The sequence below is a fragment of the Siniperca chuatsi genome, linkage group LG10 (assembly GCF_020085105.1).
Source record: "Siniperca chuatsi isolate FFG_IHB_CAS linkage group LG10, ASM2008510v1, whole genome shotgun sequence".
Taxonomy (NCBI): domain Eukaryota; kingdom Metazoa; phylum Chordata; class Actinopteri; order Centrarchiformes; family Sinipercidae; genus Siniperca; species Siniperca chuatsi.
In genome coordinates this window covers 10,061,455-10,080,444 of record NC_058051.1, presented here as the reverse complement: position 1 = coordinate 10,080,444, position 18,990 = coordinate 10,061,455, and the positions used below count along the sequence as shown (strand labels likewise).

General features: G+C 44.3%; 2 protein-coding genes across 6 annotated transcripts in view; one reads left to right on the top strand and one right to left on the bottom strand.

Annotated features, from left to right (window-relative positions):
* bsna (bassoon presynaptic cytomatrix protein a) overlaps window positions 1-18,990 on the top strand; it is a 307,151-nt gene that overhangs the window by 3,458 nt on the left and 284,703 nt on the right. The gene's annotated exons all lie outside the window — the stretch shown is intronic.
* Window positions 11,811-13,194, bottom strand: LOC122882827 (putative nuclease HARBI1). The gene has a single exon (XM_044210633.1). It carries the CDS (start codon window positions 13,163-13,165, stop codon window positions 12,131-12,133), a length of 1,035 nt encoding a protein of 344 aa, XP_044066568.1. The 5' UTR covers window positions 13,166-13,194; the 3' UTR covers window positions 11,811-12,130.

Below are 18,990 nucleotides of genomic sequence, written 5' to 3'. Positions count from 1 at the left end.
GCAATGAAAACTGTGTGTGTGTGTAAGGTACACGCGTGTGTGTGAGGGAACAGAGATAACTATGTTTACTACAAAAGATTTAGTGGTTGTATGAGCTCATAATTCATATTCATATTAAATCTTTTGGCAGTAAAAAAGACCTGTGGCTAAAGAAAAAAAAGAGTATTTTTCTTTAAAAAGCATTTAAAGGCTCTGTACTTTAACAAACTCCTCCTAGAGAATTAATCCAATTATGTCAATATGCACCTGCAAATACTACAAGTGCTCCAAACTAAACAACAATATATTTGTTTGTCCATACCCTCTTCAATGACACACAGAAGCGTTTTGTGGTCTAACGCCTATCAGCAGGACAACATCGCTTGTCTGTGACCTCCAAAACTGTTACTAATCACTGTAGAAAAATAAATTCATCCACCCTCCCAACATGAACTTTGTTGCTCTATAATTACGTCACCTCACTCCCTCCTTTGCTTCTGTCATAATTACTACTGCTGCTAGAGGGCTTTGTCACTTGAATGAAAACTTATTTTGTTTTGGGGCATTTGCTGAAAAAAGTAATGCTCTCTCTGTAAATATACTGTGCATTTGTCCCTTCTCTGAAAATGCCTCCCCCTCTATGTCTCTCTCTCCCTCCCCGCCCCCTTTTCAACCAATAACCTGCAGCCTATAAATGGCTCTGCCTTTACCATGAGATACAACCATAGGGCATGGGAGTACAGATAGGGAGAGAGAGATACTGAGAGTAAGGGGAAATAGGAAGATAGAAAAAGAGAGAGTGCGGAAGGAGGTAAAAGGGGAGAGAACAATGAGAGAGGAGGGAATAGAAGCTGGTGGAATTAAATCAAGTGTAGCTGGCTATACAATGGGATAAAACCTAAAGGCATACAGGAAGAGGGACGGGAGTGATTGGGTAGTGATAAATCAACCTCCAGTCAGGGAACATCCAGAAACAAAGAGCAATATAAACAAAAATACATTATATTGCCAGCAAAACAGTTGAATCAGATTTATTATTATTTTATTAATATTTATCCTACTTACTGTGAAATGACAAAACAAAGATTCACATCAGACTAAATAGGAAGGTAAACTAAGTTCTTCAGTAATTTCGGATTTTTGTACCTGCATACACAGTAAATAGTTGGTACAATGAGTTTCCCAGTATCCCAGTATCCCTAGGAATGACATTAGTATATCACGATTCCACACCGCACGATTGTGCCATTGTTTGATGTGAATGCAGGAAGCAGTGTGTCCTTTCTGTATCAAGGTGGCAAGTCAGGCCGCATTTACGTTGACTTTAGCCCTGTATGAAAAAGCGTAGCCTCATCATTCATTTCTTTAACGCAGTGCTGATTTGGGTCTGCCCAGCACCCAGAAACACCTTGCTGGCGGCGTCTATTGTTTTTCCAACCTATGCATGTTAATGCCAGATGTAAACAGCCTCATAGAGAGAGAAAAGCTTAGATCTACAGCACATATGGAAAAGACAATTGCCTTGCTGTGGCATCACTTCACTTTAACTCAACTCACACGCATGCTTGCAGGCCTATTTGACACATATAGGCTAGGCTGTGTGTACATTTGTGTGTGAATTTATGTAAATGTGTGTATATGAATATGTGTGTGTCTGTTATATATGACTACTACACTGTATTGTGTATATAATCAGTGTCTGTGAAGAGCTGCTCAATGACATGCAACCATCTGCAGTCATCGCAATTTATTCCTTACACACACTTAACAATCAGAATCAGAATCAGAAATACTTTATTGATCCACGAGGGGAAACTAAAATATAATACACTATAATACAGGTAAGATAAATGAAGTACAAAGTGGATTTAGCGGTTGATAGGTTGATAAGTATGTACGGTATAATAATACAATGTAATAGTAGTGCAATAATGAGTACTGTCAAGTTAAGTGTAGCTTATTAAGATGATTATGAGATGGTGGATATTGCATAGCAGTAATAGAAGTATGAATAAATATCAAAAAATAGGGAATTTTAAACTGAAAACAGAATATATTGCACAGCAGTATTGCACAATTATTTCAAGTATTGCAGTGATGTTAATGGTCCAATATCCAGTTTAGTGACTTAAGGTCATATAGACTGACACTTAGAGGGAGGAGTTAAAGAGTTTGATGGCCACAGGCAGGAATGACTTCCTGTGGCGCTCTGTGGTGCATTTTGGGGGGATGAGTCTTTCGCTGAAGGTACTCCTTTGTTTGACCAGCACGTCATGGAGTGGGTGGGAGACACTGTCCAAGATGGCATGTAGTTTGTCTGTGCTGTCAGAGAGGAAGATGCTGGCCAGAGATGTTCAAGGACCTCAGCCTCCTCAGAAAAGAGAGGCGGCTCTGGCCGGACGGACTACTTGTGCGGGAGAGTGCATAAAGTTTGTTGTATTTTGTCTTTCTCTGACATGCTTCACACCTGAGATCAATTTTCACTTTCCAGAGAGGCATGCATGTAGGGCGTGTGTGTGTACATGTGTGTATGTGCATGTGACTTAGCAGTAACAGGCTGCTGCTTTTTTGAAAGAGGTTGAAAAACTGTGTTCAGTGTGAAAGTACAGTACAACTGAATTATTTATTATTATTGAGTCTTTTTGCTGACAGTCCTGCTCAGAGTGATGTGATTTTTTTTCTCACATCAGCAGAGAAACAAATGCTGACACTGTTCAGTTTCTGATTCTGATGAAAGATATGATAATATATTTTTTGACCATTGGGCCCCTACACACAGCCCAGACATATTTATTGCTTTATAAAGTTGCTATTGCTAACATGTTAGCAAACAGTTACCTAGTATTTACACATCCAGCAGGCATGGAGCAAAATTATTATCTCAATGGAGTTGTGTTTGTGTCCGCCTGATGAATGTAAGTCCAAAATTCACTCCCCTTTTAGCTCTGTTTAGGTCTTAACCAACTCATGAAAAAATCTGGCTTTTTAGCTGCTAGATGTTTTGCTACATTCAACTTAAGAATAAGAGATTTAAGCTGTGTCTGCCTTCTCTCGTCAAGGGCAACGTGAGATTGCTGGCAAATAAAATGGACGAGCTAACGGCGTTAGCCCGGAGTCAGACGGAGTTCCGTGAGTGTAGTTTGATGTGCTTCTCGGAGACATGGCTACACCAGGATATACCCCGGACTATAACGTTTCCATCGACGGCTTTCAGACTGTTCGGGCCAACAGAGATCACACCGGGAAAGGCGGTGGGCTTACTGTTCTGGTTAACAACAGATGGTGTAACCCTGGTCACGTTACCATCAAGCAGAGTATCTGTAGCCCGGACATTGAACTGTTAGCTGTGGGACTCCGGCCATATTATCTGCCATGTGAATTTTTACATGCCATTGTTGTGGCTGTTTACATCCCCCCCTCTGCTAACCCGGCATTCACACTGCCATAGCACAACTCTGTGAGCCTCATGGAGAGGACATTGATGGGCTCACTGAGTGCATCACTGGCTACATTAACTTCTGTGTGGACTGCAATGTCCCAACTAAGATGGTCCATTGATATCCAAATAACAAACCGTGAGTAACAAAAGACATCAAAAACATCCTGAATGCCAAGAGAAGGGCCTTTACTGATGGTAATAGGGAGGAGGTGAGGGCAATCCAGGCCGACCTGAAGGTGAAAATCAGGGAAGCCAAGGAGAAGTACAGGAGGAAGCTGGAGCGGAAACTCCAGCAGAACAACATGAGAGAGGTCTGGAGTGGCATGAAGAGCATCACTGGCTTCAGACTGTCTGGCAGCAGAGGAGTTGAAGGCAGCTTGGACAGGGCCAACGAACTTAATCTGTTCTTTAACAGATTCGACACACCAGCTCCTGCTCATCCCCCCTCTAACTCTGCTGTCGGCCCTCAAGCTCCTCTGAGTACTCTGTTCCCCCCTCCCCATCAGGCTAACGGCCCTCTTCTGACTAATGACTCCCCACCTCCCCCACCTGTAACCTCTGCTGTGTGCCTGACTGCTGACCAGGTGAGAGGACAGCTGATGAAACTCCACTCAAACAAGGCTGCAGGCCCCGATGGCGTTAGTCCCGGGGTGCTAAAAGCCTGTGCCCCCCAGCTATGTGGAGTTCTTCAACATGTCTTCAACCTGAGCCTGAGTTTGAAGATGTTTTATGAGTCTGTGGTGGCCAGTGCTATCCTGTATGCTGTTGCATGCTGGGTCAGCAGGTTAAGGGTAGCGGACGCCAACAGACTCAACAACTGATCCGTAAGGCAAGTGACATTGTGGGGGTGGAGCTGGACTCTCTGGCGGTGGTGTCAGAGAGGAGGATGCTGGCCAAACTACATGCCATCTATGACAGTGTCTCCCACCCACTCCATGACGTGCTGGTCAAGCAAAGGAGCACCTTCAGCGGAAGACTCATCCCCCCAAAAAGCACCACAGAGCGCCACAGGAAGTCATTCCTGCCTGTGGCCATCAAACTCTTTAACTCTTCCCTCTAAGTGTTAGTCTGTATGACCCTAGGTCACTAAACTGGACATTGATTATTACATCTCTGCAATACTTGAATGACGCAATGTGCAATATCCGTGTAATACTCATGTGCAATATTTAGTTGTTTTTTTTGTTTTTTTTCCCTATTTATTATTCATACCTCCATTACTGCTGCTGTAATACTACTTAATACTTATATTATTACATTGCATTTATACTGTATTATCATCATCAACCGGTAAACCCACTTGGCACTTCACACTTATTTTATTTTATACTTATACCCACTTGGTACATAATTTATTTTCTGACCTGTTTTTTATAGATTTTATACTGTATTGTATTATATATTTTTTGCTAGTACTTTCTCCTGTGTGCACTGACGTAAAGACGAGCTGCTGTAACAAAGAGTTTCCCTTTGGGGATCAATAAAGCATTTCTGATTCTGATTCTGTGTTATTTGTAAGTGCAGCAAGAAAAAACTAACACTAAACACTAACACACAAAAATGGCTTCTTTTTGTCTTCTTTTGAAGAGTTGGTTTGAAAGGGGTGTCAAAGAAGCCATTTTTGTGAAAAAAGACAACTCCTCTTTGAACAGAAATGGTGGTCTGAGATTCAATCTGCCCAAAGTTTACCACAGTGTATTAGCACCTTGGTCATGCCAATCATATGCTAATCAGGTACTTAACAGTGATGAGGCAGGTACAGCCAGAAAACAATAGGCCTAATTACTGATTACTGGGCCATCATGGAAACAATTAGGTCAGTTTCAGGTGAAACTAGGCAGAGTAATCAACAGATACTCAGGTAGACTCCTTCCTGAGTGCAGGGCTTAAGTAACACAGAGTAGCTTAAATATCTGAGTTCCTGGTCCATTTTTCACAATTGAGAATGACTTCCGGATGGGAGCCAAAACATCTTGATTCTGAAAACAGTGTCCAGATGACTCCGACTGAAACCTTTTCTACAATTATTAAGGGAAAACAAAATCCAAACCTACATGGCCCTGTGTGAAAAAGTGATTGCCCCCTAAACCTAATAACTGGTTGGGCCACCCTTGCAGCAACAATTGCAATCAAGCTTGCTGGTGTGTTTTGGATCATTGTCCTGCTACAGAACCCAAGTTCGCTTCAGCTTGAGGTCACGAACAGATGGCCAGACATTCTCCTTCAGGAGTTTTTGGTAGACAGCAGAATTCATGGTTCCATTTATCACAGCAAGTCTTTCAGGCCCTGAAGCAGCAAAACAGCCCCAGACCATCACACTACCACCACCATATTTTACTGTTGGTATGATGTTCTTTTTCTGAAATGCGGTGTTACTTTTACACCAGATGTAATGGGACACACACCTTCCAAAAAGTTCAAATTTTGTCTCTTCAGTCCACAGAGTATTTTCCCAAAAATCTTGGGGATCATCAATATGTTTTCTGGCAAAAATGAGATGAGCCTTAATGTTCTTTTTGCTCAGCAGTGGTTTTCGTCTTGGAACTCTGCCATGTAGGCCATTTTTACCCAGTCTCTTATGGTGAAGTCATGAACACTGGCCTTAACTCAGGCAAGTGAGGCCTACAGTTCTTTGGATGTTGTTGTGGGCCCCTTTCTTATTTGTTCCTGAATTTCTTTGGATCTCGGTCATGATGTCTAGCTTTTGAAGATCTTTTGGTCTACATCACTTTGTCAGGCAGGTCCTATTTAAGTGATTTCTTGATTGAGAACAGGTGTGGCAGTAATCAGGCCTGGGTGTGGCTAGAGAAATTGAACTTAACTGTGGTTTATCACACCTAAGTTATGTTTTAACAGGGGGCCAATCACTTTTTCACACAGGGCCATGTAGGTTTGGATTTTGTTTTCCTTAACTGGAACACGCCTAGCTCACAGCTAAGGCGACGTAACGTCGGTAACAAAGATCAATGGTATTTACTTTTTCTCACTTACGACTATTCATTTAACTTCTACAACAAAACATCCTATTTTGTAACAAACTCACAATAAGCATCCAAAACATAATAAAACATCCAACTTTTAAGACAAACATACAATCTTGGACAATCCACACATGTTTTAATTGATTGAGTGCCTCTGTCCTACACTCACTTTCTCCTCCTGCCCACGCACAGCTGCACTGGGCGAAAATGATTTCTATTTGACAGCTTGGCACCTTGCCATTTGCTCAGCTGCACTCAGTCTCAGCCTAGACACTGCAGCTCATACACACACTTTTTTAGATGTTTTTCTTATTAATTGTTTTTAGTATGCATAGCAGTAGTAGCGAAAGCCAAATCATGCCCCCAGCAAACACCAGACAAGCTGTTACAATACAGACATCCAGTAATTTCTCATCTATTCTTCCGCACCATGGTTCCCAATTTATATTTTTACACTTAGACACTTTGGACACACATTTAACATAAATTTACCTCCAACTCCATCCTGCCAGTGACTTTTTTATCAAAGTGTTATTTAGTGAATTCACTCAAAATGTAACAATTTTCATGCTTTACATCAATTTTCATGCTTTATCTTTATTTTATATTTTAACTAGATTCTTTAGAGAGAAGATAATCTGATACTCCTCACCTGGGTGGAAAACTGCACTCAGACATTCACAATTTGCAGAAGAAAAATGGTTTCTGCTTACCTGTAAGTTTTGTGGGCTCATTTGTCTGATGCACAGGTCAATCTACCCAGGCTGGGGTCATCAGCTGTCATTCTCTCCTGGCTGGCTCGCCAATTGTAGTAGAATGTCAGGGACCAGGTCAGGCCTGAGATTAAGTTTGGACCCCTTTCCAACACTCGTACCAATGAATCAGAATCACAAAGCACCCAAATAGAGTTTGATGCATTAGAGTTTATTCTTTTATAAGATGTAAACCCGAGCAGACTCCAGAGCTGAACTGAAGGTAAAGCGTTTCTGCACCATCTTTTAGAATACTCAAGTCTGTCATACTGGGAATTTCCCAACCTACTTTTCTTAATAAACTTTTCAGATCACCTATATACCTATATAATGGTATCTTGTCTACCTTATTTGGGCAAGTGGGTTGCCCCTTCCTGTCCCCTTCCTGACCCCCGGGCTGAGTCTACTGTTGTCTAGCTGAACCTGTTTCGACCAGTTCAGGCTGTGTTTTTCCCTGGGTTTCCCCCATTACATCCTGAGTGTCTGATCAGCTTGTTTTTAAACTTTATTACTTTTCACACATAAGATACTCTATAGGTCTATAACATGAGTCAGTTGTACTTAACATCATATCTTGTCTAGGCATGTACGCGATAGGCAACATTAGTTTTCTGTGTGGATTCAAACAAAATAATGAGTGCACAGGTTAACTTGTATGGAAGGTAAATAGTGTTATAATAACATACAGTCCCCTATGGAAGATAAGTAATGTCATACAAATGCAAGTGCAATTAAACTACGTCAAAAGGATCACCTTTTCCGTGAGACTCCAGGAAACTAAATTTGAGGAAATTTGGGAGAAGTGGAAAATATATATTTCCCTGAGAATCCCTTCTTTTGTTTAACTCTGTTTATGTAATTTTAGTATTATTATTATTATCATTAGTAGTAGTAGTAGTAGTAATAGTATTTGTATTTACTTCAAATTAGCACTTGTTCTATTTTTGTGTTTTATAATTATACTGTAAAAAGCTGAAAAGATGGATTCTTCTGTGAAGGTATCTAACGGAACGACAACTGTGTAAACTACTGTCATTGTGTGATTCCAAATAAAGAAAAAAGTCAATAAAAAAGAAAATGCACACAGAGACAACAAATGACTCAAGATTTCTGAAGAAAATTCAGCAGCAGGTTATGTTTTGCCTTACTAAGCAAAAAAAAAAATAGCCCTTCTTGTCTCAAGCTCTCTCTCTCTTTCTCTTATGTGATCTTGTGGATTTGGGGATTTAAAACCACACAGTTGGAAAACACTGTCCTTGGTTTGTGAATGTGTGAGAGAGTGGGCGAGAGACAGACAGAGGCTCTGTATATATTTACATGCCCTGTTACCCAGAGGCCATGTTTGTGGGAGACTAGAAATACTAAATGTGTTTGGGTGGCTGCATTGGGAGATAACATGGCAATAAGCACAATATCACAGCCCAAGACAGTATTAGTTTTCAGCAAATAGATGCTGTCACTGGAGCTTATGAGTGGAAACTAGAAATAGATTTAACAGATACGATATGGCTATCTGAGCAGGACAAGGGGTGAAATCTATAGAATCACAAGGAAGACTGTCAGGGAGCCAACACAGACACCACCAGCTCCACCCACCGCTATCAGCAGATCTCACTCACCTGAATACTGATTACACACACCTGCCACCAATCACCACTCTGCACTTTAAAGCCACACTCCCCGGTTCACTCACTGTCTGGTGTCAAACCTACCATGCGGTTCGACCTAACTGACTTCACTACTGAAGATTCCCCGCGTACTTTGGACTCCCCTCTGCCTGTGTGTGTGTGTGTGTCTTCGTCTCCTGGTTCTCCTGCTCCCCGTCTCCTCCTGTGTACAGAACGGACTACTCCAACAGATAAGACTCTATAGACATTCCTAGCTCCTGCCCACATTGTCTACTGTTTTTGCTCTACCTGTGTTCAGCATATTGTTGCAATAAACTCCCTCATCACTGCACTTACCTCCGTGTTCTTTGTCTGCCTGCTGACAGAAGACCAGACCTCAACCCATCTGGAGATGGAGCGCTCCGCTCCTGCCGCGGAAAATCCCTACGAAGAGTTGGTCAGCATCCTTCAAGCAGCTCTGTCTCCGGATCCCCAGCAACAATCTGCCTCTGCCAGTCCAATTGCCCTCCCCCTCGCTATTCGGGTGAGGCGGTAGGATGTAGCGATTTTTTGCTTCAACTTTCCCTGTACGTCGAGATGCTCTCGCAAAGATTCATCACCGAATGAGCTAAAGTGACCTTTCTCATTTCCCTCCTCTCCGGAAGAGCATTGCTCTGGGCTCAAACCCTTTGGAGATCACAATCCCCCCTGATCAACTCTTTTTCTAACTTCTCGTCTCACTTCTAGGAAGTGTTCGGTCTCGCCACCAGGGAGGCAAGGCAGTTCTTTGGTGAGTGACTACACCCTGCAGTTCGGAACCCAGCGCTTGGAATGGGACTGCGCTGATAACTGCTTACTGCCAAGGTCTAAACTCCCAACTCTGCCAAAAGATGGTAATCTACGATAACAGCATTGGACTCACAACTTTCATGCAGAAAACTGTGAAAATCGTTACTGACCGCATGTCAACCAGAGGAAACAGCTCATTCACCACTCTCACCCGAAGCCTGTCCTCCAGTACCAGAGCCCATGCAACTCGACACCCACCGGCTCTCTCCCTAAGAACGTGCACGTCGTCTGACCCAGGGCCGGTGCTTGTATTGTGCGGTTCCTGGGCACCAGATCAGAGCATGCCGAACCCGTCCTCCACGTCCTGCGGTGAGTACCATTCCCAGTTACTCTGCCATTTAAATTAACCCTTCTTGAGGTCCAACTACTCACCCCACATTCTGTTGTTGCAGTACGTGCCCTCCTTGACTCAGGCTCCTCCGGCAACTTTATCTCGCCGTCGTTATTGAGACCCTAGAGTTACCGTTTCTACCCTATGTGTAGGTTGTCTGCACAGAGAACAAATCTCCTTCCTGGTACTGGAGGGACCCACTGTAGACGTCATCCTGGGATGCCCATGGCTCGCTCAATACTCTCCGGAAGTCAGATGGGAGTCCAGCGAGATTCTGCGGTGGAGTCCAACCTGCCTTTGCCAGTGTTTCTCCTCCGTTCCCAAACCTCTGGTCAGTCACTCCGCCGTCCATGTACATTCCACCCGAGTGGAGAGTCCTGACCCACCGCCAGACCTCAACATCCCATCCAACTATGTGGCATTCCAGGATGTCTTCAGCAAACAGGCAGCCGCCCTCTTACCACCATATCGGCCATGGGACTGTGCCATTGACCTGCTGCCTGAGGCAACACCACCCAAAGGACGTGTGTATCTTCTGTCCATCCCGGAGCGCAAGGCTATGGAGGATTACATCCAGGAGGCTCTCCACTAGAACTTCATTCGACCTTCCACCTCACCCGCTACGTCGAGCTTCTCCTTCGTGGGTAAGAAGGATGGAGGCTTGCGGCCCTGCATCGACTCCCGGACCCTCAACAGCCAAACTGTCAAGCTCCCTTATCCTCTTCCTCTGGTCCCTGCTGCCCTTGAGGAACTCCGTGGGGCTCGCATTTTCACCAAGCTGGATCTGCGGAGTGCCTACAACCTCGTTCGAAACCGGGAGGGGGACGAATGGAAGACGGCATTCATCACCCCTCCGGGCCACTACGAATACCTGGTGATGCCATATGGACTGTCCAACACTCCAGCCATCTTCCAGGGCTTCATGAACGAGGTGTTCCGGGAGCATCTCCACCGCTTTGTGATCGTCTACATCAATGACATTCTCATCTACTCCCGGAACTTGGCTGAACATTGCCACCACGTCACGCAGGTCCTCCAACAGCTCAGGAAACATCAGCTCTGTCTGAAGCTCGAGAAGTGCGAGTTCCATCGCCCCACAGTCCAGTTCCTCGGGTACATCGTCAGTGCAGAGGGCATCCAAATGGACCAGAGGAAGATCCACGCCATCCAAAACTGGCCTTTTCCTCAAACTGTTAAGGAACTCCAACGGGTTTGCAAACTTCTCCTGCAGATTCATTAAGAATTTCAGTTTCATGTCTTCTCCTCTCACCTCCCTGCTCCGTTGTAAGCCCAAGTCACTGTCCTGGAACCCCGAAGCTCGAGCCGCGTTCGAAGAGCTAAAGAAAGCCTTCTGCACTGCTCCCGTTCTCACCCATCCAAATCCGTATCTCCCTTTTATTGTTGAAGTGGACGCCTCCACCATCAGTGTGGGAGCAGTGCTATCCCAACGCCACAGAGAGCCTCCTCTACTCCTTCCTTGCACCTTCTTCTCAAAAAAGCTGTCCCCAGCGGAGCGGAATTACAACATCGGCAACCAGGGCCCGGTTTTTTAAAAGTAATCCACTAGGATTTTGGATAACGGATTGGATCAAATCTTGAAAATGTGTTTTTCAAAAGAAAAAACGGATTACATAATCGGATTAGATCACGTAATCCAATCTTGGTTTTGATCCGGATCAAACCTTTAGTTTGGGTTTTTCAGAACTTTTTTGTAGGATTTGGATCACTTTGATCCAAAAAATCTGGATTAAACTGATCCCATCAGAAGGGTGGATTCAGCGTGGATTTCATGGCCGAAATGTAATGAAAACTTTAAAAATTTATGAAATAATACTATATTTGGATCATGCATTATCTTACAAGATATCCTATTTATTCATAAGGTTTTAATTTTATTTGTTCATCCGTCAGGCTACAGTGATTAGGTAGGCTTTAACGTATTCAGCCTTTCAGTATGGACCTACAGCAAAGTAGAAAGAGTTTAGCCTCATAAAATAATCCCCCAAACAGCTGTCAAAATTGAGCAAAAACAATAAATTTTATTCTGTCACTAATTGATATATATATTCATCACAATCACGAGATTTTTGTATTTAGAATATTTATTAGTGATGCATGCAATGATTACAGAATAACCAAAAAAATACAAAGAATGGCAATCACTGATTTTTGAAATCCAAAACAAATCCAAATCAGAAATAGTGTCTAACTATTGCGTCCCTTGTTGCACGTCCTGTTTGCTCGTTCTGGCAGAATGCAGGAGGTTGGTTAGGGTCTCCAAGGGGCTCAGGTGCATCATTGTCAGCACAGAGAGGGACATTGCGCTTAGTAGCGATGTTGTGCAGGACAATACAGGCAAGGGTTATGTTGTATGCTTTCTGTGGTTCCCAGGCTCTCAGGTAGTTAAGGCATGCAAAGCGCCTCTTAAGAACTCCATTTAAACGCTCAATTGCACATCTTGCTCTGCAATGAGCAGTGTTGAAGCGTGCCTGCGCCGGTGTATTTGCTGTTAGAAAAGGAGTCATCAGCCATGGTAGGAGTGGGTAGGCACTTGTGTCTCCAAATATTATGCCATCCGGTCGGTTGGTTTGGAGGTCTCTATATAGAGCGCTCTCCCTCAGGATGCGTGCATCATGGACAGACCCAGGCCACTTGACAACGCAGTTGGTGATGATGCGGTCAGCATCACACACAAGTTGGACATTGATGCTGTGCCTCCCCTTTCTGTTTATAAACTCCCATTCATTCTCACGAGGTGCTTGTATATGCACATGTGTGCAGTCGATTGCTACAATAGTATTGGGCATATTCCCCAAAAGAAAAAAGCTGCGCTTGGCCTGGGCAATCTGGTTGTCCTTTGGAAAAGAAACAAATTCATTGACCAGGCTGGCCAGTGTGATTGACACATCTCTCACCACATCACACACAGCTGATTTCACCACTCCTATATAGTCACCAACAACTTGAAAGAAAGTCCCACATGCATAAAATCGGAGAGCAATGAGGATCTGGTCTTCCACAGACAGACCGTGACTCCTTTGGGTTCTGTGTTGAAGTTTTGGCCTGAGAAGGTTCACAAGGTACTTTATATCAGCCTTCCCAAAGCAAAACCGGCCATACAGCTCCTCAGTGGTGTATTGCTCCAGTGGCTTGGTACGTTCAACATACACCCTTTGATGGTATCCTCTCCTGGCAAAGTGGTGGTGGTGGTGGACAACACCTGCCATTTCACTGTCTCTCTGTGAATCCTCTGAGAAAGGCTGATTTATATGGCTGTGTAGTTGGTCTTTTCAAACACACCTATTACAACTGATTAGTTTTGGCTTGTGTTGAATTGAGGCAATTGGACCCAAGGCCTGTAATTGATGAACAATGTTCACTATAGTAAAGCAACGGAACCATGGACTCAAGAAGCTGTAACTTCACTGTTGCTGAAACCAATGCACTACTAGAGGGTGTTCGGTGCCATTATGGAACAATAGTGGGAAGTTTTAATTCTGCTAAGGATACCAACAAAAAGAAAAATGATGTTTGGATTTTAATCACAGAAAATGTGAATGCCATATGGTCTGGCCAGAGGAGGACCACAGACCAAATCAAATTGCGGTGGAAGAATCTTAAGGCCAGGGCAACAAAGGACCATGCTGAAACCAAAAACCCACAAACAGGCAACAAGCCATTTAAGAGGGGAGATTACACAGATGTGGTCCTTGACATCATTGGAGGTGAGAAGTCGCACACTCTCCATGGTATTCAAGGTGTTGTAGGGGATGGCGAGCCTTGGATTGAGGAGGAGGAGGAGAATCTGCCAGTTCCTCCTGAGGCTGATCCAGAAAGCGTATTTATATTGAATCTCAGCTCTGTTCCTGAGGAAGAAGCTGGATCCTCATTGGTTGAGCCAGTGGTAGTTGCCACAGGATCTCAGAGGAAAGGCTTGAAGCGCCCTTCATCAAACAAAGATGATGATTACAAGGCACTTCTGCAAAAAGAGACTGAAAGGGCAGAAGCACAGCTTCGTCTGGCAGAGGAACAACTGACTCTGACCAAACTGCAGCAAACCAAGGCCAGACTTGAGATCTGCCTCCTAAAGGCTACGCTCAGACAAGCTGGTCTCTCCACATCAGATGAGGAAGTCTGAAATTATTGTGGAGTATTTGACATTGTCTTTTTTTTTTTAATTCAATACATCTATACTTGATACTTGTTATAAATATCCGCAATGTACAGTGTTTGTGTTGTAGGTCTGAGATGAGCGGACTGCTGGAAGAGGATGGGGTGGGGTTTTTCTTGTTTTTGTGTGTTTTCATTTCAAATAAAAATAAACTTATATTCACCCCACACTGGCTATTCTACTTGTTGCTCTTTACATATCTATAGTTCTACTTTGTGATTTCCTATCCTGTTTGAGCACTGGTTATCCAGCACTGGTTATCCAGATTTGGTGATCCTGTAAAGTTCCTATCCGGATCAGATTGATCCAATCCGATGTTGCTTTAAAAAACTGGCTCCAAAAGTAAGCTGGATTACGTGATCACGGATCGCAAAAAAAGGATTACTAAATCCGGATCAATTTTATCCGGATTAAACCTTTTGAAAAACCGGGCCCAGGAGCTGCTGCCGATCAAGTTGGCACTGGAAGAGTGGAGGCATTGGCTGGAGGGAGCTAATCACCCGTTCTCCGTCATCACCGACCATAAGAACCTGGAGTACCTCCATACCGCCAAAAGGCTTAATCCACGCCAAGCCTGCTGGGCCCTCTTCTTCACCCGTTTCCACTTCACTATTACCTATAGACCCGGAGAAAAGAACATAAAAGCAGACTCCCTCTCAAGAATCCATGCCCCCGAGGAATCCCCAACACCGGAACCCATCCTCCCTCCAGCCATACTCGTCAGCCCCATCCAATGGGCCTTAGCTGACCAGGTACGGGCCGCCACAGCTTCCGAACCCGCTCCGCCGGGAGGCCCAGAGGATAAGGTTTACGTCCCAACCAGCCTACGTAAAGACCTTCTGGGCTCTGTGCATGCTTCCCCGGGCTTTGGACACCCAGGCAGCCAGCGTACTTTCTCACTCCTCCAGGCTCGTTACTGGTGGCCCAGTATGGTCTGGGATGTCTCCCAATTCGTGGATGGATGCTCAGTCTGCACGTCAACTTCCTGTTGGCAAACTGGTACCCCGATTTCGTCACTGACTTACCCAAATCTAACGGTTTCACCTGCATCCTCGTAGCGGTAGACCATTTCTCCAAGGCCTGCAAACTCATTCCCTTGCGGGGCCTACCTACCGCACTAGAAACCGCAGAGGCCCTTTTCCACCAGGTGTTCCGCAACTTTGGTACCCTGAAGAAATCATCTCCGACCGTGGACCACAGTTCACCTCACGCGTGTGGACTGCTTTCTTCAAACTCCTCAACATAGCAGTCGAGCTCTCATCCGGTTATCATCCTCAGACCAACGGCCAGACTGAGCGGAAGATACAGGACATAGGGAGATATCTTAGGACCTACTGTCCTAAGTCAAACAGAACACCACTTGTCTCACCCCATCCCAGTGCATGCTTGGCTACCAACCCCCATTATTCCCCTGGACAGAGGAACCATCGGAAGTTCTAGCAATCGACCACTGGTTTCGAGCGAGCGAGAGAGTGTGGGACTCAGCCCATATGAGCATGCTCAGCATGCTGTGTGGAGACATAAGGAGTAAGCAGATGCCCGACGATCCCCTAGCCCGGTCTATCATCCGAGGGATCGTGTCTGGCTCTCCACCCAGGACCTACGTCTCCGCTAGCCCTGCTGTAAGCTGAGTCCCCCGCTACATAGGTCTCTTCACCATCGAGAAGCAGAATAACGACATCACCTACCGGCTCCAGCTCCCCCCGAGGTACCGCATTCACCCCTCATTTCATGTCTCACTCCTAAAACCTGTGTCTCCATCTTCCACAGAACCCAAAGAGCTGCCCATACCTCCTCCAGACGTGATTGAGGAACCCCTGATCTACCGGGTGGAGGACATCCTGGATTCCAGGCGACGGGGCGGCCGACTTGAGTACCTGGTGGACTGGGAAGGATACGGGCCCGAAGAAAGATCCTGGGTTCAGCGAGATGACATCCTCGACCCTGCTCTACTGGTTGACTTTCACCAGGCTCATCCGGATCGTCCTGAACCAAGAAGCCTAGGCCGACCCCATCGCCGTCAGCAGGCGTCAGGAGCCGCACCTGGAGGAGGGGGTACTGTCAGGGAGCCAACACAGACACCACCAGCTCCACCCACCGCAATCAGCAGACCTCACTCATCAGAATACTGATTACACACACCTGCCACCAATCACCACTACCCTCTGCCTGTGTGTGTGTGTGTGTCTTCGTCTCCTGGTTCTCCTGCTCCCCGTCTCCTTCTGTGTACAGAACGGACTACTCCAACAGATAAGACTCTATAGACATTCCTAGCTCCTGCCCACATTGTCTACTGTTTTTGCTCTACCTGTGTTCAGCATATTGTTGCAATAAACTCCCTCGTCACTGCACTCACCTCCGTCTTCTGTGTCTGCCTGCTGACAAAGACACTGGTGATTTAAAACAGACATTAAGAAAACTACTGCAGGTGCAAAGTGAATGTGTAGGAATTTGCCCTGGTATACGTAGACAGGGTGGGACTTTACCCAGAGTACAAAAAGTCAATGCAATACAAACTAGAACACAGGCAAGAGACACTATATGTTTAAATATTCAAAACAAATATTATCACAAGAGCCAGAACCTCAGTATAATGTTGGGAAAAAAAATGTAATTCAGCCCTCAGTTTTTCAAATCAAATGAAGATGCTTTTTCTAACCACTCACTCAGACCAATTTTAGTAAAAATAAACCAAGGATATAGGCTACAGTGTGTAAGATTATAGTGAATATTACAGTAATACACAACTAAAACTATCCCACTGAAGAGTTTCCTGCCATTCCCTTGGTCAGTACTGCTCTATCATAGTATGACAAACCTGAGGTCATGCATCAGAACTGAGACTGAAGCTACATAATTAGCTAGCCTGGTTCCAGACCTCTGATTTGCAGCCAACATCTCCTATGTGCTAAGGTAAACATCTGGTGATGTGCCCTTTGGTTTGAAAAATAATTCACCAATAAGAGCGTTGTAGACGGGGTTAAGAAGGTTGAGGTCATCTCCCTGCATAGCTTGCTTGCTACCTAGCTACATCTGTAAAGAGTAGCGACAGACATTTTTTTCACAAAAATGGCAACAAGTGTGAATGAGATTGACACAGCTGTACATGTTGTTGTAAGTTTACTTATCGCAGCTTCTGTGGTGTTATCAGGAGGACAGATACGTCACTTGCTATTGGTTAGGGCAAAACAAAACAAAAATACCCCCCCACCCCCCAACAAGTAATCAGAGCTGAAAGAGTGAAGTGAAACAAAATGAAAATTCAGTCGTTTTGATACATTTTTGCCATAAAACTGAGTCGCCTACAAATTTCATTGAAAGCGCCCTGAATCCAATCTGACTACAGCCACTACTCTCAGGAAGAAGCAAACTCAAACCTTGACAGCTAACTTTCAAGTCTACAGGGGGTGTTTTGTACTGCATAATAAGATAGGCAAAATATTTGTGCTCATTATTCTTTACTAACATAGAAAAGGTTTCAGTCGTAGTCATCTGGACACTGTTTTCAGAATCAAGACGTTTCGGCTCCCATCCGGAAGTCATTCTCAATTGTGAAAAAATGGGACTGGAACTAGAAATTTAAGCTACTCTGTGTTACATAGCTTAAATTTCTAGTTCCCGTCCACTCCACCCTGGCACCCTGATGCCAGGGTGGGGTGTACGGTGCAGGGAAGAACTTCAAAGAAGATTATTTCTTTGCACTTTCACTTATTGCCTATTTATTTACAACCTAACTTTGAGGAAAGGGGCATGGGAACAAAAGTTTATGGAGAGTTTATTGCAGCCAACTAAAAAGGGCTGGCAGACACACCAAATGGCACGCGCGTCATTCTCATAATCACCACCTTCAACTCCTCAAAGGGGACTGATTTCTCTTTTAGTCATAAGAATTGCAGCACGTCTCTCTCTCTCTCTTTCATTTATGGCTATTTGCAGGAAAGCCTTAGTTATGTCCACCATCATTGCAATTTTGTGCAATTTAATCAGAATGCTTAGTAGATCTGGATTTAAATTTGATCCGGTTAATAGGCAGTCATTCAGAGTGCGACTTTCTCTCTCATGAGAAGAGCCATCAAACACAACTTTCTTTGATCACTGGATGATACGGCAGATAGTATACTGGATTTTTTGTCTCAACATTAATTACCTCTTCTATAATTCCCTCTGCCAGATACTCTTGAAACACTTGGCTATATTGATCATACAGCTGGTCATTAATCTTGTGGCCAGACCATTCAAGCGATTGAGTGCAGTACAGTACTTGGTAGCAAATGTTTGGATTATCCTCCCTCCAAGGAAAACAAACTTTATATCTACCTTGTCGGTGTTTTACTGACTCTTCAAACTTCAAAAATGCGTCTGTCTTCGGGCTCTTTTGAGTTTCCATATGAATCCCCAGTTATTGAATCTCCCAGAAAGGTCAGTATTTGGTCCTCTCCAACACTCAGATGAAAGAGCCCTACATGCACAGGTTTCATAGTGACATAAAAAAACAGAGGTGGACACAACACCTTGAGTCAGCCATCCATATTTACTCTCCACAGCCACTAGTCCAGTCAAGTACCTCCGTTCGTCCTGACACAACATTCTAGTAGTGGTCTCCACTGATCAAAATTCTAAGGCCTCCCATTTCCATGCCTCTCACTGGAGTATCGGCAACCTGTAGACCTTTATCTTCAAGAGTCTTATTTTTTCATCTGCCATTTGTATTTTTGAAGAGCATACAGTCGGTACTTCCAATAACTATACATCAACAGCTTTATTTGTTTTTGAATTTCTTAAGCTTGCCTTGACCTTTCTTGCAGTTACTCTTTTGTGAGTTACAGAGCCAAATTTGCGCAGCTTTATGATTTCCGTCCCCACAACTGGTAGGTTTAAAGC

Bases quoted from the DNA above. Each gene is read 5' to 3' on its own strand.
- LOC122882827 (XM_044210633.1), bottom strand. From the start codon at position 13,165: ATGGCAGGTGTTGTCCACCACCACCACCACTTTGCCAGGAGAGGATAC.